Source organism: Orycteropus afer, unplaced genomic scaffold (assembly GCF_000298275.1).
Source record: "Orycteropus afer afer isolate SDZICR_OR568_19922 unplaced genomic scaffold, OryAfe1.0 scaffold00018, whole genome shotgun sequence".
NCBI classification, from domain to species: domain Eukaryota; kingdom Metazoa; phylum Chordata; class Mammalia; order Tubulidentata; family Orycteropodidae; genus Orycteropus; species Orycteropus afer.
The window spans coordinates 22,137,958-22,164,246 of NW_006921605.1; the positions used below are offsets into that span (position 1 = coordinate 22,137,958).

The following is a 26,289-nucleotide window of genomic DNA, read 5'->3' on the forward strand; positions in this document are numbered from 1 at the left end:
GAACCCGCCAGCCTTCTGGTTAGCAGTCAAGTGCCTTAGGCACTATGCTACCAGAGCTCCCACGGAACACCTAGGGCTGCAAAAAGGTGAGAGAGACAAGATCTTCCCCTACAACCTTTTGAGGAAACATGGTCCTGTCAACACCGTGGATTTGGATTCCCAGTTTCCAGAACTATAAGACAACAAATCTCTGTTTTTTAAAGCTACTTACTTTGTGGTACTTTGTTACAGTAGCCCTAGGAAACTGATAAAGCTGCTATGACAAAGTTCTCTGCACTCTTACGGAAAGGAAATCAGCAGGTAACAGCAGAATCCCAAGGAATATACCTCGTTTTGGTGACTCTTTATCCTTAAGGCCGTTGTGTGAGAGTTGAATCTTATGCAACAAATCCCTTGGTTCCATCTATGATGTCCGGCTGCCGCGGACTGTATCCAGGCTAGGCAGAGCATAGTTTTTACCAGGTGAGGTACCTTCTAGTGCCTAGTATGGACCCAGCCGGGCCAGCAGCCTCCCTTCCTGAATGCTGTCCTTGTAAGCATTCTTTCTGGTCAGGCCACCATGTGGCACGCAGGTTTAGCTATAGATCAAGCCCAGTCTTCAGCTATAACTCGCTCATGAGGAAATGCAGGCTCATAAATGCCTCCTCATGCAAATCTGGTCCGAAATGGATACGGGGTTGTCTAGCAGACAAAGCAACAGAATAAGCATTTGCCCCTGTAGATGTGGGCTTCAAAGGAATTCAGTAGAAACCTAGGTAAGTCAATGGTGTGTGTGTGTGTGTGTGTGTGTGTGTGTAAGATAGTGAGACAGAGAGGGAAAGAGAAGGTGCTGTGGCAGGAAGTTTTTACCTGGCTGCGTTTTAACAACAAATATGGAGCAGAGGAGCAGTTTGTGGTCAAGCAGTCAGTCTAGAAGGAGAAATAAACAGGCAGAGAGCAGGAGGCAGCCAGAGACAGCTTTACCATGCTGCTTCTGGGGTGACAGAAGAAACACATCTGGCTGGCTGGCCGCCTCAGTGATAGACATCATGAGTTGCCAACCCAATAACCAGTTTCCCTTCTTGACAGAGAACGCCACCTTTGACCAGATAGCCGTCTTCCCTTAGAGAAGGGTTCTCCATCCCCAGAGCAAGGTTAAATCTTGTTTGACCTGAGCCAAGTGTGGTAATTTCTTTTCCCTTTTTGGAGATTCACTTAGGCACGGACAGGTGACCAATGTTAGACAATGAGAGTTGAGAGGCTCTCCTATAGGCTTATATGAAAGATCTCTCTCTTAAAAAAAAGTACACAAAGAAGGAATTGTTTCTCCTATTCTTTTTTTTTTTTTTTTTTTATGGTATTGGCCTGCAACATCTGGATGTGTGGTGGCCACCTTGACACCAGGAGGTGACATGGCAGGCCCTTAGAGAGTAGCCAAGCAGAAAGATAGAAAACTTCTAGGTTCTCTGTGTTGTCACTGAGCATGTCATCGGCCAATCTGGGGGCCTCTGTACCTCTGTCTAGCCTTCTTACTTTGTGAGATAAGTGTTCCTTCTTACTTAAGCCGTTTCTGGTAGGGCTTCTAGAATTTGTACCCAACTGATATTGGCTCCCTCACTGGAAAATGAGCTCCTTGAAGGTAAGGATCACATCTTCTCATCTCTGGATGTCCAGCACCCAGTGCCAAACCTGGCCTATCGTGGGGGCTCGACAGGTGACTAGATGGATTGAGAAGCTCACCATCTCTTCCAGCAATCCCTCCAGCATCTGCTCTGATGAAGTGATGTGCAGAGACACACTTCTAGGTCTCATTTAATCCTCAATCCAGGTCCCAGGTCAGAGACATAGAGTCCCCAACTCAAAAGACAGCATGAAGCCTTCACACAGACAGGCTTGAGCTCTGCCTGGGGCTGACGGGAACACCAGGGCGTTTCTGGCAAAGGCCTCAGAAAGTGTTCCCTTGCCCAGGGTCTTGGGCAAAGCTCTGCCTCTCCCTTGATGATGAGGAACTCCTGTCTCTTTGGGGCCCTCTCCCTAGCCTTCTACCGCCCAACCTACAGAGCAGGAGTTCTTCCTCTCTCACACCATGAAGGACCAGCTCTGCTTAGCCTGGGATCTTGGAGCTGGTCTCTACTTATCCAGAGCTTCAGTTTCTCCATCACATAAAGGGGAACCACAGTGGCCCCGGTGAGACGACCTTCTTAAAGCCCACGTAACAGAATCCAGAGGTGCCCTGTGAAGACGACCTTTGGAAAACTCACCCCCAACAAAAGTGGGCAGCAGTAAGTAGACACAGTTGATTCTGCTGAGTCATAAGCTGAACTCTTTTGTACGTGTAGAATATGTATGAGAGAGTGTGCCCTGGTGCAGGGTGGCCTCTGTGGCTGTGGAAGAGAGCGAAATCCATGCCCTGGCATGGGATTGACCCATGACCTTGGGTCCTGGGCAATGGACTCTGAGATCTAAGCTATGCCTTCCAATAGCCCTCTGTGCATCCAGGCAGTGGGGCCTGCCAGCCAGGGACAGTCAGTGGAGTGTTGAGGAAACAGCCACGTCAATCATTGGTTGTCCCCACACCCTGTACATGTGTGCTGGAGGAGAGGGGGCATGCATATGCTGTGAGCATATACCCAGCCTTGCAGACCGAGGTCCCCCATAGACCTACCTCAGGGTGAAGGAAAGGCCCCTCCTAGCACTGATGAAGTGGCCAGGACATCTTTCCACAGCATCTGGGAGGAACGGGCAGGGCCGGATGTGGGCCTCCGACCTTCTCCCTTCCTCCTGGAGAGGAAGCCCCTCCTGCAGCCACCTTTGTGCTGACCGCTGGGTGGTTACAAATACGTTCTCTGCCTGTCGTCCTCTTCCGGAGCAGTGAGGAGGAGCAAGGAACAGTGAAGAGCAGCTCCCCCAGCCCATCCCAGCCCAGCCCCCATGCCTGAGAGCCAGTCCTGGGAAGGCTCCGTGGGCCCTGGCTTCTGACCAGCTTATGGGTGTGGGGTGGGAGGCAAGGAGCAGAGGCCAAGCCAAGGCCCTCACCTTGGCCTCTTCTGGAGCTTGGCTCCCTCTCCTTTCTCATAATAAAGCAGACACAGGGTCAAAAAGGACTTCCCTGAGCTAACAGAACAGGGCCTGCAAAAGGCCTTAACTGAGGCCAGCAGATAGACGGATGAGAACCTCTGGGTGGGGAAGGTGGTGAATATGTTTTATTTAACGAAACACTCCTATAGCACGTGTCCTGTGCCTTTGATAAATACTGATGTGTTTAAACCTCATAACAACCCTATGAGGAGGTGACATCATTACATCCATTTTAGAAATGAGGACATTGAGACACAGACAGGTTAAGCACCTTGCCTGCAGTTGCCCAGCTACTAAGTAGCAAAGCCAGGATTTGAATGCAGGCTGCAGAGTTGATGCTCTTGACTAATATGTTATCCTGCCTCCCAATGGCACACACACAAGCATTGCTTAGTACCCCGTGTATGCCAGGCACTGTCATGTCTGGTAGACCAGCATATCACTAAAGCACAGCTACACGTGAGCAAGGAGATTAGGATGATCAGGGAAGTGGGAGGGCAGGAGACAGAGGGAGGGTAGGAGACAGTGCCATCTGATGATACCAATGACTTTATGTTGCTTTCAAATACATGATTTCACTTAATCCTCACAAAGACATCATAAGGAAACTGACACTCAGAGAAGGAAAGCAACTTGCTCAAGGCTGCACAGCTAGCCACCAGCCATACCTAGGTCTTGGTGATAGCAAGAGCAGATGGCTTTTTATACATGAAGTATACTAGGAGCACTTGTCTATTAAGGAAACTGGGGCTCTGAGAGTTCAAGTAGCCAGCCAAGGTTACACAGGGAGCAGTGATTGAACCCAGATTCCAACCATAGATCTTTGTCATGCCTCAATGAGTAACTCCAAAGGCTTGGGGTTCTTCTTGGCCCCTGCCACTCTCAGTTGGGCTCCTCTTGGAGGGAAGGAGAGGAGGCCCGCCTGCAGGGAAGGGTTGACCAAGACAGTGAGCACTCAGCGCTGTCCCCTGCCTCAGTGCTATAGGAGCGTAGGCCAGGTGTAGGTGCTGTGCTCCGCGGCACGGCTGCTGGTCCTTCACTTCCATCTGAGGGACCTCCCACTCTTGAGTCCCAGCTCTTGGTATAAACAAGGCCTTGCAGACGCTCACTGCAACTCAGCCCCCTTGATTAAAAAAAAAGATAATCAAGATTGCCTCTCAAACTGTGTGTTGTTTTCTTAAAAGCAGAGGCAGACAAAGAGGCCCCACCAATTTCTATTTTGCCCTGGGCCCCTTAACCACAGCTCTAGTTGGGACGGTAGGGGAGTTCAGCCCTGGCTATTTGGGTAAGCAGGGTGGGGACCAGCCCAGCCTGGGTTGCCGACCCCCTAATCCCCCACCAGTGGAATGTGCCTGATTCCATGAGGCAAAGGGTTTGGGGGTGGGAAGCTGCAGAAGGCCCCTTTAAAAAGCCAAACGTTGGGACAGGCCTGTGGCCCTGCTGTTTGACGGTTCTTGATGGATGAGCCCCCAACCCTGCTGTCGAGCCTCCAAGTGCCCCCTCCTCATGTGCTCCCTTCACTCTGTGAGGTCTGGCTTGTGCAAGGAAGCCTGTCAGTGTCGGGACACGTTGGCCCCATGGCCTGCAGCGGGATGGAGGCCTCTGAGGGATGCCTGCCGTCTGGCCCTCTCCTCAGAGGGCTCCTCTCCCTCATGCCTCGGGCTCCTGGGCGCGTCCCTTTCAAAGCTGCAAAAATTATCACCATTAATGCAGCTTGTCTCCTGGAGGCCCTGAAAGTAAGGTGAGGTAGGAGGAGGCCCTCAATGCCTGGCCTAAGAGAACCAGGAGCTGGAGCTGGCTTATTTAGGACCTGGTACGGGAGAGGGAAGGGCACGGGCCACTGGATGGGTGTTGAGTGGAAGTTTTGCCTGTAGGACTTGGGGTATTAAGACCACTGGGACTGCTGTGAGTTCAGCTGAGGACCTCTTTGGAGCTGTGGCTGCCATCCGGGCTCCCGCTGGAGCCACTATATTGGAGCCTGACAGGGTTGGGGCTAGGTCAAAGCAAGTGGGATGCGTAGGATCAGTACCTGAGAGTGGTGTCCTAGGCCCATCTCTAGTACTGGCCCTACAGCCTGATTTGCCTCAACAGGAAGCCTGCCTTGACTACCTTCATACTCCACTCTGAGACTGTTTGGATTTGAGGGGCCTTAGAGGAGCCCATATGCAGGGGCTGTTCAGTCTGGAAAACTGGGAACCCAACTTGTACATCACTGTGTGCAAGTCCTGGTCTGTTGGGGTAGGGAAGGGATGAGTTGGGTGGGGAGGTACCACCCAAGGCAAGTCTCTGCCCTCCATAGGGAAGAACAGCACTGTCCAATAGAAACATACATGAGCCACATATTCTATTTTAATTTTCTTATAGTCATATTAGAAAACAGGAAAAAGATACAGTGAAATTAATTTTAATAATATTTTTTATTTAACCCCAAATATCACAAATATTATTGTTTCAACATATATCAGCATAAAAAGTATTAATGAGCTTTTTTTTTCTTTTTTTTTTCATACTAAGCCTTTGAAAGTCACTGTCTCTTTTACCGTGACAGCACATCTCAATCTGCACTCACCACATTGGAGTGTGGTTACCGTATTGGATGGTGTAGCGCTAGATATTGTAACTTGGGCAGTGGGGACAGCATCTTCGTTTTAACATGATGGAGTGCACCAAGGCACACCAGGTTTGGGGACCTTGGAGAGAGGTGTAGAGATTCCTTTTTGGAGTTGTTTCAGGGCAAGTCTGACTGCTCTCCTTCCTGGGTGGTTGAAGGTAATCTGGATGAAGGGGTGGTTCCTGAGCTCCGGGTCCCAGACCTATAGGTCTGGGATCTTCTGTCTGCAGGCTCTCACCTGGTGCCATTGTGTCACTGAGAGGCAGTGCGAGGAAGGAAGACGAGGGCTAGACTGAACTCAGGACGTGCAAGTTCTAACCTCAAGTGGCCTTTAAACTCTGTGTGAAGTGGGCAAGTCACTTCTCCTCTCTGGACTTCAGTTTCCCTGTGAGGAAATGAGCAAGCTGATAGGGCATTTACAGTGCATTAGCTATCAAGGACATGGAAGGTAATTACTCAACACCCCTGTCTTGCACCCCACACCTGAAACCCTGATGACTCGGTGATTGGCAGGAATGCATGGGATGACATAGGAGCCCCTGAGTGCTTAGAGTAAGCCCTGTGGGGTTGTAGACTGGGGAACTGCTAGGTTGGTACTCTTTGCCGGGCCCACAAAGTTGCCCCTTGGCACAAACAATCTCCCTTCCACATTTGCCTGCAACAACTCAACTCAGTTCATCAATGTTTATTGAGCGCTGCAGTATGAATGCCAAATCCTCAAGTACCACCACTCAAGTGGTTGGCACAAGGTGGGGAAGACATCCTCTCCAAAGGGTATTCATCCTCTTAACCCACTGCCTCTCTAGCCTGGATAGTTGAGCATGCTCATTACAAGACACCCAGATCTTTGTCCTCAAGAAGTTTATGGCCTATTCTGGGGAAATGGAAATACATGGAAAGCCAGCACTCTCAGCAGGTGAATACTGAGGGTCAGAGAACCATGACAACAGGATGGTGAAGAGACAGCAACAGGCTGGTGGGTCAGGAAGGGTGGTGGAGGAGGAGCTGGGAGCTGAGCTGGCTTTGAAGAGGGGGACAGATCATACCAAGGAACCAGCAAAGGCCCAAAGGTGTAATACACAGTGTGTTAGAATGCTACAAGTAGGATTATGACTAGTGCCCATGGTTTGGCAGAAAAACAGAGGGTCTAGGTTTGGGAATGAGAAGTGGGCCAGTCCAGGGAAGGTGGAATTTCAGGCTGAGGAAGGAGTATCTGGGAATGGCTGATGGGTTCTGAGCAGGAGACTGACATGCATGAGAGAGTATTTTAGGCAGATGAATCTGAAGGCAATAACCAGGGAGAGGCAGGTGCTGGGGGTTGGGGAGCAGGAGGGTGCTAGAGGCAAGAAACTCAGTCAGCAAAGAAACCCTCAACAATCACCATGACAACAACTAACATCGGAATAGCATTTTGTTGTGTAAAAAACCTTTCCACTTCCCCTTCTCATTTAATCCTCCTTCAACCCACCAGCCACTCCTTAGAAGGAAGACTGGGCAATCTACTTCTGTAGAGATACCAACTCGGAAACCTAAGGAGGGGTTGCTGTGAGTCGAAATTGACTCAAGGGCAGTGAGTTTTTCAGTTTTTCAACTCATAAAATAAGTAGGGTGGTATTAGTGTCCCCATCTTACAGATAAAGAAACTGAGGCTCAGAGGAATTAAATGATTAGTCCAAAGGGACCAAGCTGAATACACAAATTTGAATGCAAATCCTGAGCTTTTTCTCAATGGTCCAAAAAAAGGCACAGAAGAAGAAGACGACGGAGTCAGCTGAGAAAGAGGTTCCCTGGAGGAGCAAAGGTCATTCAGAGGGAAGCAGAACTGAGTCGTGTCAAGCATCCCTCAGAGGTCTTTACAAAGATCTTCTGACCCTCCCAAGTCCATGGGGAGAGCCAGGGAGCTGAGCTCAAGGTCTCAGTTGGCCACTGATCAGCGACTCTGAGTGTTTCACCTAACTCCATGAACCTCAGTTTTCTTATCTATAAAGTAAGATACCGGCACACAACGGGGGTAAAAGGAATGAATGAGAGAATTATTAAGAGTCCAGAAAGATGGATCCCTCAGTCATCCCTTGAAGCCTAAACAAAGCCAGACCAGAGCTTGATGTACTGACACACAGCGTCCTTCTCCCCCTAGGACCGACATGACCCGGAGACGACTGGCCTCCCCTTCCACTGCCCCACATACTGCCACCTCCCCCTCCATCAGGCCTTCACTCCATAGATGCTCCCTCACACACATACCCTGCTCCACGTGGCCTCAAGGAGCAGGGGGCTCACAAGGCATTTCTCTAGCCTGGCCCAGGGCTTCCTAGACACTGTGTTGGGACCTGTGAGTGCCTAAGGACCATGAGAATCACTTAGCAAGCAAAAAAGTCAGACCTTTGCCCTGGCCCCGCGCACAGGTGATGGGGTTACTCAGGAAATCTCCTTCTCTCACTCAGGGCTGCTGGCGGGGGTCCAGCTCCCCAATGACCTGGGGACACATTAGTCAGTGATAAGTGGGGCTTTCTAGACCCTTTTATCCTGTTTACAATACACTGGCTTTCCTTGGACAAAACCCTCTCCCCTCTCCTTGCTCCTAGATGTTATGGCTACATGAGACAATTTGCTGATGGACTCTCTGTGGAGGGTAGCTTGCTTGGAGACCCCTTCCCACTTCCCTTAGCACCTGGGGCAACATTGCTTCACCTGGTGGGTTCTGGAGGGACCATAGGTGCTTTTTTCCCCTCAATTCATTGCAGTCTCTGAATTCCAAAATGTCATCATTTCTGTCTGCTCGGCTTTACACCAAAAAGGAGAAAGCTGAGAGGCAGTAAGATTATGTTTCTTGGGCTTTTGGGGTTGTTGTTGCTGCCCAATGCAGAAGGTATTCAGAGTCATCCTATTTATCTGTGTAATGGTCACCCCTAGATGGTGGCAAGGCCTTCTTTGGGTAGAAAAGGTAGGATGATAAAGCAGCTACCTGGAGGTGAGTGGATGCAGCCCCATTCTCCACCACTAACAAGCCTGGTCGGCAGCAAGCACATTAATTCCTCTGAAGTCAATGTCCTTGCCTAGAAAACCAGGACAGTGATGGCCGTCTTGCCTCTCACCAGGTGGTTGCAAGCACAGAATAAGAACATAGTTGTGAAAGTCTTTTATTTTATTTAACACTCTGCACTGATTTCAAGTGATGACTCTTTCAGCAAGAATGGCCCCCCTGCTGCTGACAGTTTCCAATTGCCTCAAAGTCAATTTTTGAATAATCCTGGACCTCCAAAATGCCCAGCATAGAATACTTAGGATAGTGAGCTGACTAAATGGAGTCCATTTCAAGGTGACAGATCTATTACAAGTACCCACCATGTTTCAGGCACTGAGCTGGATGCTAGGGAAATATAGGGATGAAAGACACCTCCTCTGCTCTCAGGGTGCCTCACCATCTGGTAAGGGAAGTAGATTGGTGGACAGAGAACTGGAATACCTGGGACTAGTGCTGGTAGCGTAGTGCCTACAGGCACTTGACTGCTAACCAGAAGGCTAGCGGTTCAAACTCACCAGCCACTTTTCGGTAGGAAGATGGAGCAATGTACTTCTGTAGTGATACTGCCTCGAAAACCCAAGGAGGGGTCGCTATGAGTTGGGTCTGACTTGACGGCACATAACAACAACAACAACAACAGTGCTGAGAGGGAGCCTCAGGTGCCCAGGGAGCATGGTGGAGAGATTCAACCCAGCCTGGGGGTGAGGCAAACTTCCTAAAGGAGGTGGAACTACAGCTGAGACTTGAAGAATTAATAGGAGCTGACAGGCCTATTTGAGACAGAGGGAAAGGTGTTTGAAGCAGAGAGAACAGTGCATGCAAAGGCCAGAAGACACACAGGTCCTTTGTGAGGAGAGTTGCAATTACCCTAGTTAGGGTTGGGGAAAGGAGAAGCCATGAAACCAGATAAATATCTTTAACTGTGTTCTGTAAGCACCAGGGGGCTATCAAGTGACTTCAAATCTGTGTGTTAGAAAGATCTTTGGGGCAACATTGAAGAGGATGATTAGAAAGGGGAGGGAGAGGAAGCAGGGAGACTTGATATGAGGTTTGGTGAGGAATGATGAGGGCCTCTTGACAGGCTTTTACAGTTTAGTAGGGAAGATGTGACGTGTTTACACCTGGCACCAGTTGTACAAAGCAGCTGTGAGCACTGGTGCAGGTGGGATAGACAATAGGGGCAAGAGAAGCTGAGGAAGATTGGGGGAGAACTAGGGAAGGGAGAACACAGGCGGTACTGACTTTGCTAGAAAGAGTCACAATTATTGCACTTGGTCTGATCAGGATGACCAGAGTGGCATAACAGATTAATATGGTTTCAGAGATAAGAATTATGTATCACCAAGTTGGACAGACCCAAAAGACTCTACGTTAGAGAGAGAAGCCTCCAGAGGGACATTCCCAGTTTATCATGCTGCAAAGGGAACAAACAGACTATGGGTTGGTTTGCTATATCCTGAAATTCTACAACTGTGGGGGGCCTCTTGAAGTTCAAAGAAGAGAGAGCACGGAGTCATCATACTGATTTTCCTGAAACACTACTTCATCCTTCACCCAAGGCTCAAAGCCCTTCAGACATTCTTCATAGCCTGCAGGATGGAGGCAAACCGTTTTTCCCATCTGAAGAATAACTTTCGCCATCTTGCTCTGCTGCAAAAGCTCCCTGCTCTAGCCAAGAGAAAACACACAGACTGCCTCCCGGGCCTACCTACACCTTCTCAACTTTACCTTTCTGCTTGCCGGAACACCCTATGCCTGCCTTCCCACACACCTTAATGATTCTATTAAGTATTAATAGATCTTCCCAGAAGATATGGGGTTTCAGCTGGGCCTGATCGGGTGCATCTGATCCTTCTGACACTTCCAAGCCCATGGGGGGAGCCAGGGAGCTGAGCTCAGGTCTCAGTCGACCACTGATCAGCTGTGTGACTTTGGATACTTTACCTAATCCCATGAACCTCAGTTTTCTTATCTGTGAAGTCAGATACCTCCACACAACTGGGCTAAAAGGAATGAATGAGAGAATTATTAAGAGTCCAGAAAGATGGATCCCTCAGTCATTCCTTGAAGCCTAAACAAAGCCAGACCAGAGCTTGATGTACTGACACACAGCGTCCTTCTCCCCCCAGGACCGACATGACCCAGAGATGACTGGCCTCCCCTTCCACTGCCCCACATACTGCCACCTCCCCCTCCATCAGGCCTTCACTCCACAGATGCTCCCTCACACACATACCCTGCTCTACGTGGCCCCAAAGAGCAGGGGCTCACAAGGCATTTCTCTAGCCTGGCCCACGGCTTCTTCTGGCCCATATCTTCTGGGAAGTCTTCCTTCATTGTCTATTTCAATGGGATCTCTTCCTTCTCTACATTTTGATAGAACTTAATTGTTTTTACAACTTATTACATATCTGTACATTGTCTTGCACTGCTACCTTTTCATAAACTCTGTACTTTGTCTCCTCAACCAGATAGTAAACTCTTTGAGGTCAGGTATCTATTGCTGCATAACAAACTATCCCAAAATTCATTGGCTTAAAATATCAGCCATTTTATTATATCTCTTGACTTATTGGGGCAGGAATTCAGGCTGGACATCTTTAATCTACCATATAGTATTGTTCTCAGATTTAGGCAAGGGCCTTGGGGGGTTCCACAGTTTAGAGTGGTGTTCTTGAGATTTTCTAAGTCCTCCTGCAGCTGCTGGAATAGACCCAGTCTGTTTCTCCACTTTAGGGTACTCTCTGACCCTCTACTCAATGTGCAGGGTTAACTAGATGCTCTGGAGAGCTTCAAGACTTACGTTTATGGGGTTATTCAGGGCAACCTAGCAACAGATTGCTTCTAAGGACGGATACAGCATTTCCTTTGTGGCTACCAAAATGGTACTCCTTGATTTTGAGTGACTCTCATTCACAATGAATACAGGATGAGTTTGAAACTCTGGGCTACTGACAGTCCACCATTGACCTTCAGGGTGGAGCTACTTGTGTGAGTTTATGCCATGGCTCTCATCAGCCTGTTTTCTGACTTCCGTACACTGCTTCCAGTCTATAGCACACTAGCATTCTTTAACCTGTGCGCCCTCCACCCATAATAGGGTGGCCTCTCCATGGGCTTCACATCATATGCTAGGCAGTACCCCAGGAGTGGCCATGCCTATCTTCTCTATTTTAGACCATTACTCTGTAATGCCAACTGGCTTTACAACCATTCCAGGTGAGGGTCAGAAGTTCCTTACATGAATGAGACTTCTCATCTTGCTCCAACCCCAGGCCCCTTTCTTATCCATTCCATAACCTTGTGTCAGCATTTGGAAGGTAGGGTTGCTGTCAATACTGAAAAAGATTACTTTCTAGGAACATGGTATCAAGGCTTAAAGAATAAAAGAGAAGACATATTGTACGTTTACACTATCAAGCTCTGGATAGTGAAATATTATTCACATTTTCCTGCATACTCTAGGTAAGAATTGCATTAGTGTCATCATCAGTGAAACACTGTAACAATCTTTGAGTCATTGGAAGCCAGTATTCATGGGCAGTATGAAGTATGATGCAGCTTCGTGAGTAAAGATATAACTTACATTAAACGGCATGAGGAACTGTAAGGGCAAGAAGATCTACATAGTTCAGTACAAACAGGTTCTGAAGTCATGGCTTTGTGACTAACAACAGCATTGTAATCTTACCCCCAGTGTCTGCGCCTGGTGCATAGTAGATGCTCAATAAATATTAGAATAAATGGAAAAATTTATGTTAGGGAAAGAAATGTGCACGGGTGGGATCCAGGATACAGGAAAATGGAAGCATCTACTTGTCAAAGGAAGAGGAACATCGCCTCCCTTGGGAAAGGCTGCAGATAAGCCTGGGAGGATGGGCTAGGTCTACCGGGGAGAGGCAAAGAGTCCATATTCTTCAAATTACAACTCAACTGCTACCTCCTTCGTGAAGTCCGTGTCTCCCACCGGGCACAGCCCCAACTTGGCTCAATCTCTGTGGATCTCTCTGGACTAACTACATCGTAGAATGATTTTCGTGTATAGAGTTTTTCTTTCCTAGACCGCGACTTCTGAGGGAGGGGCAAGCTGGTTTTCCCCCCTAGACAAGACACATAGTAACCACTCATTCAATGTGGATTTATTGGGTGGACAAATAGGGCGAATAGACAGACAAGTGAGCGGGTAACTTGAGACAGGTGAAGTTGGCGCCACGGATTCCAATAAACAACGAAATCTCTATACCCACAATGAGCAATCCGTTTATGGAAAACCTCAGCACAAACCATTACTCCCTCAACTTGCAGGGAAGCGGAGGTACACAGCAGCTTGCCTCCAACTTTGCTTTCAGGACCTCACGTCAAAACCCCGGGGCTGTCCTTGCTAATGTCTGACTCAATCCTGAAACCAACTTTTCTTCCAAACCTACACCTACACGTCTTTGTTTCCTATGTGAGACCAAGCCTCTGCCACACCCATTTTTCCTCTCTCAGCTTCTTTCCTTGTTCCCCTTCTCCGGACTCGTTCCCACTGCCAATCAGGCGCTCAAGCGGGCAGCCCTGCACGGCAGGTGCAGCAGGGCCCTACGACCGGAAGCCGGTAGCCGGAAGGGGGTCTGTGAGGACGTGTTCTGGGAAGCCAGATCTGCAGCCGGCGGGCCTGGCGCCATGGAGCCACTGTACCAACAAACGCACAAGTGAGGGCCGCGGTGGGGCACGGACGGGGGCGAGGCCAGGCCGGGCGACGCCGTTCCAAGGGACTGAGACCTGGGGCGTCAGATAGTGCGGACGTCGAGTCCTTCCGCCGGGGACAGCTCAATCCCTGGCTCGATGCCCAGGTCTTAAGCTGACAGAGGGTCCAGCCTGGGTCCTGGGGACGTTGGGCCGGGTCGCTCCTGGGATCGCTACCCGAGCCTGCGAGTCTTTGACTATGGGCTGGGCTGTTCGAGGGGAAATCGCACCTACCGGTTGTAGTACTATGTCCAGCACCTACCAACTCGGTGCTTCGCTTGGTAAAGCTTGTGGGAGACACGGGAAGTAGGAGACATGGTCTCTGCCCCTAAGAGTTTACTGTTTCGTTGGAAAATCAAGATACGTTCGAAAATAGCTAACGTGTGGCAGGATGAGGCAGGGTAACTAAGCAGTAGAAGCAGGATTTCCTGAAGCAATTTAGAAGGATCCACCACTGGGTTGAGGTCAGAGAAAGTTTCATTATAGCTCTCAGTTCCAAATGATGTTAGTCCCTTTTCTGGATTGGCTTCGAACGCATTGCTGCCACACCGTGATTTTAAATAAATAAATAAATTATGTTGAGTTGGGTTGGTTTACTCTAAAGACCATTTTTCAACGGTACAAAGATATTGCTGAACAAGTAACATTCAGTAGTAGTGTTTGCTATTAATATGTGGTGATGGGCTATCTTTAAAGAAACCGAATTTGGGGTTCTCCTATCCTCCTTGGTAGTGGTCTTTGTTCATATTGTCCTGCATTTTTGGAACTTGCTGAGATGTGTATTTGGGCATGGTAATAGGGGCCTTATGTATCCTATTTTAACAGCTTTCAAATTTATTCTGATGAAAACACTTGAAATCACACACCCAAGAGTCTGGGAATGAAATAAAATAGGCACCCAACCCCCCTCTAATGAATTCACATCCAGAGAAATACTTGGGAACACTAGGAATAAAAAGATAATGTTCCTTTTATCTTTTTTTTTTTTTCTATCTTTGTGAGTTTCTTTTTATGTTGACAGTGAAGCATTTGATTTGAGTTGGTGAAAATATAGAACCTACTTTTTAATAGGATGAAAATAATGGAATTTGCTTTTACACTGGGACCCGATTCTCATATAAAAATTATAAGAAGGGAGTTGAAAAGCTAGACTTTTGGGTCAGCTGGAGAAAAAAATGAAACAAAGTTATGCTCATGTTACTAATGGCAGATCTTTCACACTGGCAAGGCAGGGGCTGAAGAGTGCCTTGAAGTTAAACTGTAATGTAGAGTCTCATCTAGTTAATTTGGCTAAAGGATATTGCTAAGGAGGCTGTGACCCAGTTTCTTCTCAAGAATAATTTTGTTCAGAGAGTCTTAGACTGCACTTCTGAACACTGCAGTTGACAGCTGGTCCCAGAAATGTAAGTGGCTCAATTCTGTGCAAATTTCTCCTAAACAAGACTGTGGAATATGAACAAACCACTTACACTGCTGCAGGCCTCCAACAACCCACTCTCAGACTCTACACCAAGATTTTCCAAAATTTTCTTTGAAGGGCCAGATGGTAAATAGTTTAGGCTTTGTTGGCCATAGAGCTTCTGTTGCAGCTGTTCAGCTCTGCAGTTTAGTGCAAAAGCAGCCATAGACAATCTGTAAATACTATCTGTGTCTGTGTTCCAATAAAACTTTATTTACAAAAACAGACTGTGGGCCAGGTTTCACCCACCACTATTAGGCCTCACTCAGTCGATGGTTATTGTGCTCTTACTCTGTCAGGAGTCCCTGGGTGGTGTGTATTGTTAATGCACTTCGCTGTTAACTGAAAGGTCGGCAGTTTGAGTCCACCCAGAAGTGATTTAGAAGAAAGACCTGGTGAGCTACTTCTGAAAAATCAGTGATTGAAAACTTTATGAGCACAGTTCTACTCTGACGCACCATGGAGTCGTGAGGCAAAGTCAGCTTGATGGCTACTAGTTTTACTATGTCACACACCGTTCTCAGTGATGACACTGTGGCCCTGCCCTCAAGGAAGTTAACCTTTCATGCTGCAGTATGTTCTCATCAGCCTTTCCCTTCAAGTAGTGAACCAGGAGTGGGAGATCTGGTTCTGGAAGTCTTTGCTTGTTTTTCTCATAGTAAAGTAATAGCTTTGCATTGGTCAAACCATAAGGCTCCTTTCAGTTCTTAATACTAATGACTGAGTGTCTCTAAAAGGAAACACATGAAGTGCTGTGAACACCAGCAATTAAGTTTTGCAATTGCAGAAATTAATGATAGTAGCTGAATTGACACAACAGTAACTGATCATACTGCTTTTATTGGAACTTTGAGCCCAATTTGTGCTTATCACTTGCCATGTTCCCTAACAGTACATTGTAATTAGATCAGCATTTTAAAGTTCTAGATCTTGAAAACTCCTGAACTGCCTGAACAGGAATGGGGGCAGGGAGGTAGATGAAAAACAGTCAACATTTTGTATTTAAATAATTCTGCATTAGGATGGATTTTATAGAGGACTAATAGCCAGCTTCTGCTTGTGAGAGCTCAGTGGTTGTAAAGGTGCCCACATTTGTCTTCTGCTGTAGTCCAGGATTAGTCCAGTACCCTGGACATTATCCCTGGAAGTTCTGATTCAATAGGCCTGAGACTCAGGAAGCTCTATTTTTAACAAGCTCTCCAGGTGACTTTGATGAACCCAGAGTGTGAGAACTACTTCCTTATCTCAAGACCAGTTTTTCCTTTTTCGATTTTGCCCTCTGATGAGTTAAAGGCTGAATATAAGCAGACTAGGTCTAGGTAGAGGCAAAGTGGGTGAGGTACAAACGCCCAGATGACTTGCACTGCTTGTAAAGTGAGAATTACAAGTGAACTCTTGTGTGATGCTGTTTAGACTATAACATTTCAATGTGGCATTTGGATCTAAGACCCTTTAATTAACTATTATCATCAGTGTTGTATTTCACAGTTGAGGAGACTAAAGCACCAAGGAGTTAAATGGCATGCTCAGTGTCCCTCGGCTGGTACATAGAACTAGAATGTCAACTTAGTCTTTTAATTCCAAAACCCTGTTTCCACTCTACCCTTCTGCTCACGGTGGTTGGAGACAGCATGGGGGGGGGGGGAGATGAAGAATTGGGGGAGTGTGAAAGGGGGATTAGTTTCATGGAGTTTTAAAAAGCAGTTTAATTTTCAAATTCTTTCTAAAATCTTCTGAAAACCCCTTTTAAAACAGCCCATTGGCACAGTGCCCCTTGCCTACTCGCTAATAGGTCTCTACTTGGTTCTATTGTCACCCAAATCTGTCCAAACTCTCAGGTCGTACTGTGTATCACCTGTTCCTTATCGGTTTTGAGTGTGTGGTCCGAATTCCAGTTCCGTTTAAAACAGATTTTCCACTTGGCATGTTACTCATTCCCACCGTGCCATTCATACTTGCTTTGTTGCCTTGGATGTATTTCCTTTCAGGCATGAAATGGAGAGATAGAAACCACTTTATTGGCTGTATCTTGTCTAGTTCATTCAAAGCAAACAGAAATTGAATGAGAAAAGTCAGTAATGTTACCCTGCAACTTGAAGTTTATCCTTTTTAATTTAAAAAAAATTGTTGAATCAAACCAACTGAAGAGTATTACTAGAGTTGACTTGGTGTTGGCATCATCTCTTCTGGCTGGTCTATAGAATTTAAGAATCAAAAGGGACTGCCAAGATCTCTGGAGCTCTGGTGGTATAGTGGTTAAGGCATTTGGCTGCTAACCAAAAAAGGTCGGCAGTTGGAACCCACCGCTGTTCCAAGGGAGAATGATGTGGCAGTCTGCTTCTGTACAGATTTGCAGCCTTGGAAAACTGACAGAGCTGTTCTACTCTGTCCTATTAGGTCACTATAGGAGTCAGAATCTATTTGATGGCAGTGGGTTTGGTTTTTTATTTTGGCCAAGATCTTCCGACTCCTACTGGTTGGGAAGACCCTGTGTAAAGCCTAAGGTAGTCCCCATCCCCTGTGTTTAAACAGTGCAGGAGTTCACTTTCTCTCTCTCTCTCTTTTTAAATTACTGTGATTTGGGTAAAAGGGAGCTCACTCTCTTTTATAATTTCTTTTCTTGAGACATTTCATAATTGTTCCTGCTTTTCCTTCTGTTTAAGCTGAAATCTGTTACCTTCAGACTTACACTTACTGGCTCTAGGTCTCCCTTGAGCAGCAGCAACAGAGAAAAGCCCACTTCTCCCTTCTCCTGTCAACTTCAGATGTTTGAAGAGCCAGCTCTGGGGCTTGATGTCTTGGACCCCACCAGAGGTCCAAGATACAGTGTTGCATTTCCAAAATGAGATGCCAGTAGCCAGGGAAAGATTGTACCCAAGAGGGAGATCCCTGCCTTTCAGGGCCTTCCTCTGAGTGGTTTCCTCTATCTGATTGCTTCTACCTCCTCTCCCCTCTGACCTTTCAGGCAGGCCAACCTGTGTGTGATCCACGTGACACACCAAATCATGCCTCCCTTCTTCTAAATGATGCTCAGAACTCCCCCACCCACAAACCTCTCTCCCCTTTTCTCGTTCACAGCCATCCGCTTGTCTTTGCTTGGCACCACTGTGCACAGCTCCTCAGCGTTGTTTGTTTGCACCTAGATACGTTGTTTTTCTCTTAAATCTTCATGTCTCTCTGCCCTGTCATTGCTAATTACATTGTATCTTGAGAACAAGGATTATCTCTCCCTTGCCCTTTGGCTCACCCAGGTACAGACCAAGGGAGCCCTGGTGGTACACTGGTTAAGAGTTCGGCTGCTAACCGAAAAGTCAGTAGTTTGAACCCACTAGCCACTCTTCCACTCTTCAGGAGTGAGAGGTATCGGTCTGCTTTCATAAAGATTCAGCTTTGGAAACCCTATGGGGCAGTTCTACTGTCTCCTGGAGGGTCACTATGAGTCATCAGAATCAACTTGAAGGCAATGGGTTCAGAATGGGTTAGTAGACCACTACTCAGCACATTGGATCATGGAACAGAGAGTGGGATTAGCTGATGCAGATCCAGGCCTATCACTTGCTGTGTGACCTTGAACAAGTTACATAACCATTCTGAGCTTCATTTGTCCCGTTTATTAAGTGAAGATGATAATGGTGCCTTCTTCATAGACTTACTGACTGAGCAGAATTATCTTGTATGTGGGAAGCACTCAGTAAATGCTGCCTATCGGTATTGCTCCAAACGTGTTAAAGTTAATTAGAAACCATGCCAAAACATTTGGCCTAAAGTGCCACCTACAAATTTTATAGTTCAACGATGCTGTCAGTTTAAATCTGTTAAGTGTTGGCATCAGAAAAATTGTCTTTCCTGACTGCAGTGCTGTTGACTACTCCTGGCTCACTCATTTCCTCCCTCTGATAGGCAGGTCCACGAGATCCAGTCTCACATGGGACGCCTGGAGACGGCCGACAAGCAGTCTCTGCACTGTGAGTAATTAACTAGGAGACCAGAGTCCTTTCTCTGATGACACGGTGCTAATGGGCTGGGTTTCCTGCCTGCCTTTCTGCCTCGGGGCTTAATGATTCAGCGGCAATGAGTTTTGTTGGGAGGGTGGACAGAAACACCCCTTGGCAAAGTGGCTGATTTCCCTGATTGTACCCTCTGGAATCCCACAAGTCTTATCCCCCATTACCCTTCCACTCAACCTGACATGGCCTCTTGGGAATGGAAGTTCTTCCCTCCATCTGTCTTAATCTAATTACTGAGTCCTTAGAGGAATGCAGTCCATAAACATTCAGATGTTTGAAGGGAAGCTTCTGCGCTGAGAACAGTGGGTCTTTAGGAGGATTATTCGGAAAGGAGCAGCGGTATTAATTAGTTTCATTCCCACACCATGGTCTCTTTTGAGACAAGTGCTTTTTTTGTTTTTAATTCTGTTAGAGAAATTCCTTCAGTGGAGCGGGTCCTCTGGATGCTGCGGGTTACCCATGAGCTCCTGCCCATTCTAACTTGTCTCCTGCCCGTTCTCACCTGGCTCCTGCCCGTTTCCCTGTTGCCTCCTCCTGCAGCTTCAGAAGCATCCTCTCATCTCTTGGTTCTGAGCCCCACCTTGCTCTAATCTCAGCTGTGTCTTAGCTGTAGGCGTGAAGCCCTAGGACGGAGCAGTGTCCCCGCTGCTGTCACTTGAGAGGCAAGAAGCAGTCTGGACACCTTCTGTGCTCAGTTTAGTGTCTGCCCACCCGACTGTTTGCCTTCCCAACAACCCCATTGTTTCACGATTAGAAATGGAAAAGGGGTCATGTTAACTGACTTATCAAAAAGGATAAGGAAAATGACTGGATTTACTATTCTTCACCTCTGTGGATTCTTTCCTGGGCCTTTCCTATTGATACTTGGTCTATTTTGGAGTAGCAAACGTTGGTCATCCCACCCATTCTTGGGAAAGCCTTAAGGGACGTCCTGTCTGTGGGGCACATACTAATCTCCCTCCCTTGACGATTCTTTTTAACCTCATACCGTAGGGAATTCACTTGGCAGTCTTTTTACCAAGTATTCATAATCCATATCTGAGCACAATCTCAAAGGGAAAAAGACCTCATTGTGTATCAGAAGATACTGCGTTTAACTTAAAATATTTATTTGGACAACCTTTAAATTTTTCATTTTGCTTTTCTAAAGGCAGGAAATTTATTTCTAGATATTAGCCACCAGCTTTTTTAAAAATTGGCATTGCAGAGATAGTTTTTCCTTTGTATGCCTTGAGTTCTTTCCCGTATTCATTAACGTGTCCATTTTTCTCCTTTTGAAATATATATTTGTGAGCTTACTGGATATTGTTTAAAAAAAAAAAAAGGTACACATGGTTTGTCATTCTAATGTACGTTCACTGTCGCTTTTCCAGCAATTACTCCTGTTTCTTTTTTATGCAGTAGTAGAAAATGAAATCCAAGCAAGAATAGACCAGATATTCAGCCACCTAGACCGTCTGGAGATTTTATCCAACAAGGAACCCCCTAACAAAAGGCAGAATGCCAAACTGTGAGTGCTGACCTCTGACCTGGCTCTGAGACCCCAAGCCCATCAAGGCAGGCCTTCCTCCCAGGGACACCTGTAGAATATTCTGAAAATCCATTTATATGTCGAAAGACCTGAGACGGCGCCAAGGTGAAGTCCTCCTAAAGGGCACAGTTCCACCTGAGCGGTGCTCCCTCAGAGTAAAAAAAAGCCTGTGAGATTTGGGGCTCAGAAGCCTTGCATCACTTTACTTCTTTTGCATCATTTGAAATTTTGCCTTCAGTGCTGTTCTTCTGACCAAGCCCACAGCAACTGAGTCCTGTGCCAAGGAGGCCTGCTCTGGGGTTCCCACGGCGATCTTGGGTTGAAATGAACTCTTCTTAATCACTTCAATCAGCCCATTTATAATGAAATACTGATCTAGTGCTTGATATACCCACCATGAAATTCAAATGAAACCCCCTACAGCCCTAGCCCCTGCTCCCACAAGTCTGTTGAAACTATGCCAAAGGTGCCCTTGGGCTGCTTCTAGGAGAGCCATATAATCCTTAGAAGGTCAGGAAGAGGTCCCTGAAGCCTGCTTCCTGTCACCTGTTCCCTGTCGTGCACCCAGAATCAGAGCCAGCAGATACTTTAGTAAAGCTGCTGGGATCTCTGTGGGTACTCACAACCCTGCTTTAACCACAAGCGGCCCGTCTTTACTCTCAACATCATTGATCAAATTGGATTTTAGGGGGCTGCTGTAAAGAGAAGGAAAGACAGGTCTCCCTCCCTCAAACAAAGACTGGCTCCCACCGATTGAGCCACGTTCGTTCCTGGAATTTAATCTCTGTCCCCATCAATTCCAGTCGGGTTGACCAGTTAAAGTATGATGTCCAGCACCTGCAGACTGCTCTCAGAAACTTCCAGCACCAGCGCTACGCGAGGGAGGAGCAGGAGAGGCAGCGAGAGGAGCTGCTGTCTCAAACCTTCACCACCAACGTAAGCCAGGCCCCTGGGGGTGGGGGCGGGGTGGCAGGCGCACCAACAGCTGCCTGGGGCTGGAGTGCAGGCCCCTGAGCTTCATCCGCTCGGGTGTCTGGAGCCCACGGACCAGGACAAGACCAACTGGAAATGACAGTGGACTTTACGCACCTTGACAGGGAATCTCTTTTTCTCACACAAAAGCCTGAGGAAGAAGCAGTTCAATTAGGGGGCTGGGCAGAGGTGAAAATTACCTGGTTTGACTGGTCCGCTGTAGAGGTGGAAGTTCACGCGTGGTGGGTATGTTTTTTTCTGATCAGATAGAGAGAGACACATGATTAGACCTGAGACTGACTGTGAGGAAGGCAGCATTTCAAAGCTGCCTGCAGGCAGTTGCCTTTGTGCTTTGGGGTGTGTGTGTGTATTGGGAATAGAGGTTCCACTTGTCAGAGTCATAAAATGTTTTTGGCCCTAGTCTGAGCAGTGGTCTGGGAGAGTTTGTTAACAGCCCTTTAGGTATAGATAGATTGCTGGACTTGAGCCTGTTTGGAGGTGGCTGTTGGTTGGATGTTTGATTTCTTAGAACACCATTGTCCCTGCCCTTCAGTCTTAGTAGGAGCATTTCCCACACGCAGCCGCAGACACATTGGTCTCCTTCCATGTCCAGCATAGTGCAGTCCACCAGACAAGGGCTTTTTTGGCTGGTTGGTTGGTTTTTGTATTTCATCTTTTTTTTCTCCCCCATTTTCTAAAGTGGTGTTGCCTTTCTAAGGCGCCATCAGAATTCAGATCAGCCCTTGCTTTGCAGGTGTTTCATGCTGTTCCCAGCTGCTTCCGGGTTTGCCAGTGAATTGTCCCGCTTGTTTTTGGAGGTGCCTCTGCAGTTCGTGTCTGTGCTGTAAGCCGTCCGTCCGGTAGCTGTGATTAACAATTCAAAACTGTAATGAACCATAGCACTCAAAGAGGCTCTGGGGCTTCTGATATTTAGCGTTTTGTCTTCAGGCCTTTTTTTAGACCAGGAATGCTCATTGAGGACTATTTTGTTTCTTGCCAGTTTGGTGTGATTCTGTGCGTACTGTGGGCCCTTAGTAAACTTGGACTTGCCTAATGAGCTTCTTCCTGGTCACCCTGCTATCTGGAGGTTTAATACATTTCTCTGAGAGAATGTGGCCCATCAGCCATACCCTTCAGGTAGCAAGGGAGGAAAGCTTTATATATAAAAGACATGTAATAAATGCTTGTCACATGAAGAAAGAGAAGTCCCTAATGGATTCGTTCAAACCCTGGGGCTTTCTGACCCACTGAGCACTAGCTGTATGCAGAGCAAGGTCTAAAGTGCTAAGAGTAAAGCCTGTGGAAAGGTTAAGAGACTTACCTGTGAGAAGCCGCCATGTTAGCAGGGAATAGAAGCATCTGAACTGGAGCAGCAGGGAAAGGGTGGTCTGACCTCTTTGTGACAGATGAAACTGCGTGGTAGAAACAGTGGTGCCTAGCAGAACGGTTTGTGATGGTCAGGAGCTGCGAAAGGAAGAGAACAGTATGACATCTGGTTACTAGCTTGTTTCTGTGTATAGTCCGCTTCAGCGTGCAGTGAGAGCCACCAGGTTCGGTGTTGGTATTTCTCTTGCACTAAGTACCAGGGTTCATGCCCCACTCACTATTTCCTCACGAGCTGTGTGATCTAGGACAAGCTATCCCTCCTCTCTGGGCTTCAGTTTCTTCATCTGTAAAATGGGGGAAGAAGTAGTCTTAAGTACCTCTCAGGGCTGGTATGGGGACTGCAGCAGCTTCAGGTAATGAGCATGTGAGGTGGAGAGTACTTGATCCATATTAGTTGTTTCGCCCTCCATTTGTTTAGCAAACTTTTATTGCCTGCTTGGGAGCATAATCCAGTGCTGTTGAGTCGATTCCATCTAGTAGGGGCCCTGTAGGGCAGAGTCAGACTGCCCCATAGGGTTTCCAAGACTGTAGATTTATGGAAGCAGACTGCCACATCTTTTTCCTACATAGCAGCTGGTGGGTTCCAACTGCCAACCTTTCCGTTACCACCAAGTGCTTAACCACAGTGCCACCCAGACTCCTTGCTTGGGAACATAGTCCCATCAAACACCAATAAGGCTTCAATTGAAAACACAGTCTCTTCTACTCTCAGTCTAATGGGAGAGAGACACTATAGATGAAATGGCTGAAGAGCAAAAACGAACCCTTAGTACTGCATTAGGGGTAGCCAAGGGAAGGACCATGCGAAGCAAACTAGGCTAATGAGCTAACAGTCAGAGGAGCCTTTGGACGGAGCCTGATGAGGTCTTGAGACACTGGAGAGTTTTGCCTGAGTGGGGGTGACGACCCAGAGGCAGGAATGAACCGACTGCTGTGGCAGGGTTATTGGGGAAGTGACAAGTCTGAAAAGCCCCTCTTTCCCCTGTGCACAGAGACCATTCCAGATCTCTGCATTTTCCTCTCTTTGGTTCCTTTGATTCTTGCACTCTTCCCTCTGGCAGTTCTCCTGGCTCCACTTCACTCAGCGGAAGGGACCCCGGGAGGTGACCAGTGAGCAGAGTTAATCCTGCCCCTGCATTTCTTTCACAGGACTCTGACACCACCATCCCGATGGACGAGTCCCTGCAGTTTAACTCCTCCCTCCAAAAAGCCCACCGTGGCATGGATGACCTCATTGGAGGCGGCCACAGTATTCTGGAAGGACTGAGGGCCCAGAGACTGACCTTGAAGGTGGGCTCCCTGCTTAGGACAGGGAGAGGCCCCTTGCGTTGGCCTGCTCCGACAGTGTGTTTACGTTTTGCTTGTGTGTCCCCAGTTGTGATGTGACGGAGCCAGAGCACTTCGTGCTGGAGTTGGATTATTAGGAACACAGAAGTAGCCAGATTCCTTTTGCTAGGGTATTTCTTGTGCTGAAGTGAACCGTCTTACGGCATTTTTTGGTGTCTAGTCTTTCTCCATTTACTGAACTTAGGGAAGTAACTGCTCTGTTTCCATAAGAATGAAAATTGTGTTGTGGTGCCTGGCTCTAAGGTGGATTTCCCTCAGGGTCCCGACTGGACTGCCTCCTAACAGACCTTTTTATACTTGTGTCCTCAGGGTGGGACCGTGGGCCACCCTGGTTGACTGGAGCAGAGGTTCTCAGGCACACAGTGGTGCCCCTGACTGCGCTCTCACCCTCGGCGCAGGTATTCCTAGAAGCCTTGCCCACTGGCACTGCTGTGACTTGGTCCCCTGGGAGTGGTCCACAGAAACATTACACAGACTCTGATGTCAGTCATGCGGCTTCAGCCTCAGCCCTTTTCCTGTATCAGCCCTGATGGATAATGGGTGTGGGCTCTGTCTGTTATCAGGGTGTGGTCCCCTGTGAACGAAGCCCTCCGGCCACTGAGCTGTGAGAAAGTCACACGGAAGTGTGAGCTTTATCTGTTTTTGTTGGACCCATTGCAAGCCTGTCAGCCCCACTGGACTTCAGGACGCTTCAGAGCAGCCCATACCATCTTTACCAGGGAGAGAGTCGGGCAGACCGTGGGGAATGCTGGCCCCTGCTGACAGTCACAGTGCATTGGGTGGCCTGGGAATGTGGTCCCCCATGGCCTCGTGGGTGCCACCTCTCAGAACAGCCGCCTGCAGTAATCTACACTGATACATAGTGATTAATCAGTGGGCCCTTTCTTTAGAAAACTGGCCTCCTTCCCATATCTCAGAAAAACAGCAGAATCCTTTAAGGACAAGCCTCCCACGGCACACTCCTGTAGCCCCAGTGGGGGTAGCGCTCACTGTTAACAGCAGATGCTAGCTTCGTGCCCAAGTCTGACATCACCAGGGAGTCTAGGCGGCTTTGGCCACCTGTGCTGTTACCACAGTTTGGCGAGGTGGCGAGGTGGCTGAGGGTTTCTAATTCAGTTGTCTCAACATACCTCCTACCACCTGGCTTTTGTCTCTTGATTTCTCCCCAGCCCTCTTCCACTCCACCTCTATTGGAATTTTCTGCCTAAACCGTTTGAAAGGAATTTAGGGGCCAGCATGAGGGAGCTGGGCTGAAATAGCCTGATGTGGTCCAACTCGTGGTTGAAAATGGTCTTTTTTTTTTTTTTTTTAATGTGTGATAATGTTCTGATGATCCTAGAAGCTCGAGCCTTGTACGTCATACAGTGATGAAGTAATCAGTGTTTTGGCACTAAGCCAAGTCTTCAGCAAGAATATAATATTAATGCACTGTTGGAATAAACATTTCTCTGGTCTCCTGTAGAGCAGTAAAACTTGACTTGAGTGAGACCTTTCTCATTGAGGCTTGTTAATCGTTTCCTGGGCAGAACAGGGTTTTTGTTTCTGTCCGTGATTCTTTGTGCTGTTATCTCTTCTCTGGCTTTGACTGCTGGTTGCTTCTTAATATGTATTCATTAAAGAAATGGATGGTGGGGCATTAGGTTAGATGCTGCCTGGACAAGTGCAGTGGTGATGTGTGTATAAGCAAGTGACTTGGCTTCTGTTCCAGCATTCAGGTGTATTTGTTACTTCATAAGAAATTGAAGCTGCTTAAAAGTTGGGAAGCCATAAGGGAGGGCAGACTGGATGGTTTGGGCTGTTGGTTTAGGGATAAAATAACCTTTTGTTTTGGTGGTGTATGGTGACATTTATTTAAAGGGGTCTTGGGTCATTGTATTGGTGTCTGTCGGTTGTGTTTGTGTCTGTCCCACTCCAAACTTTCTGGTAATCATGGACATTGACCCACACATGGGGCTCAGTAGACTCTCCAAGGATAGAGTCCTCTACAGAGTGAACACATTGATATCAAACATTGTTGGAGCTAGGGAGCAGAGAAAAACTTTGCAGGTACTATCTTTATTTTAATATGAAAGATTCTAATTTAAAATTATTTCTTGAGGTATAATTAATATACAGTAAAGTGCACAGATCTTGCTTGTACTGTTCGGTGAATTTTGACAAATGCAT

The 26,289-nt window shown here is 47.4% G+C and overlaps 1 protein-coding gene across 1 annotated transcript in view; it reads left to right on the plus strand.

The window, feature by feature from the left end:
• The first annotated feature begins 13,358 nt into the window (after positions 1-13,358).
• GOSR2 (golgi SNAP receptor complex member 2) overlaps positions 13,359-26,289 on the plus strand; it is a 14,032-nt gene continuing 1,101 nt past the window's right edge. The window contains exons 1-5 of the mRNA XM_007959777.2: positions 13,359-13,387; positions 18,781-18,845; positions 20,289-20,397; positions 21,222-21,354; positions 23,926-24,066. Of these exons, the coding sequence (XP_007957968.1) occupies positions 13,359-13,387; positions 18,781-18,845; positions 20,289-20,397; positions 21,222-21,354; positions 23,926-24,066 (477 nt within the window). The remainder of the gene's footprint in view (positions 13,388-18,780; positions 18,846-20,288; positions 20,398-21,221; positions 21,355-23,925; positions 24,067-26,289) is intronic.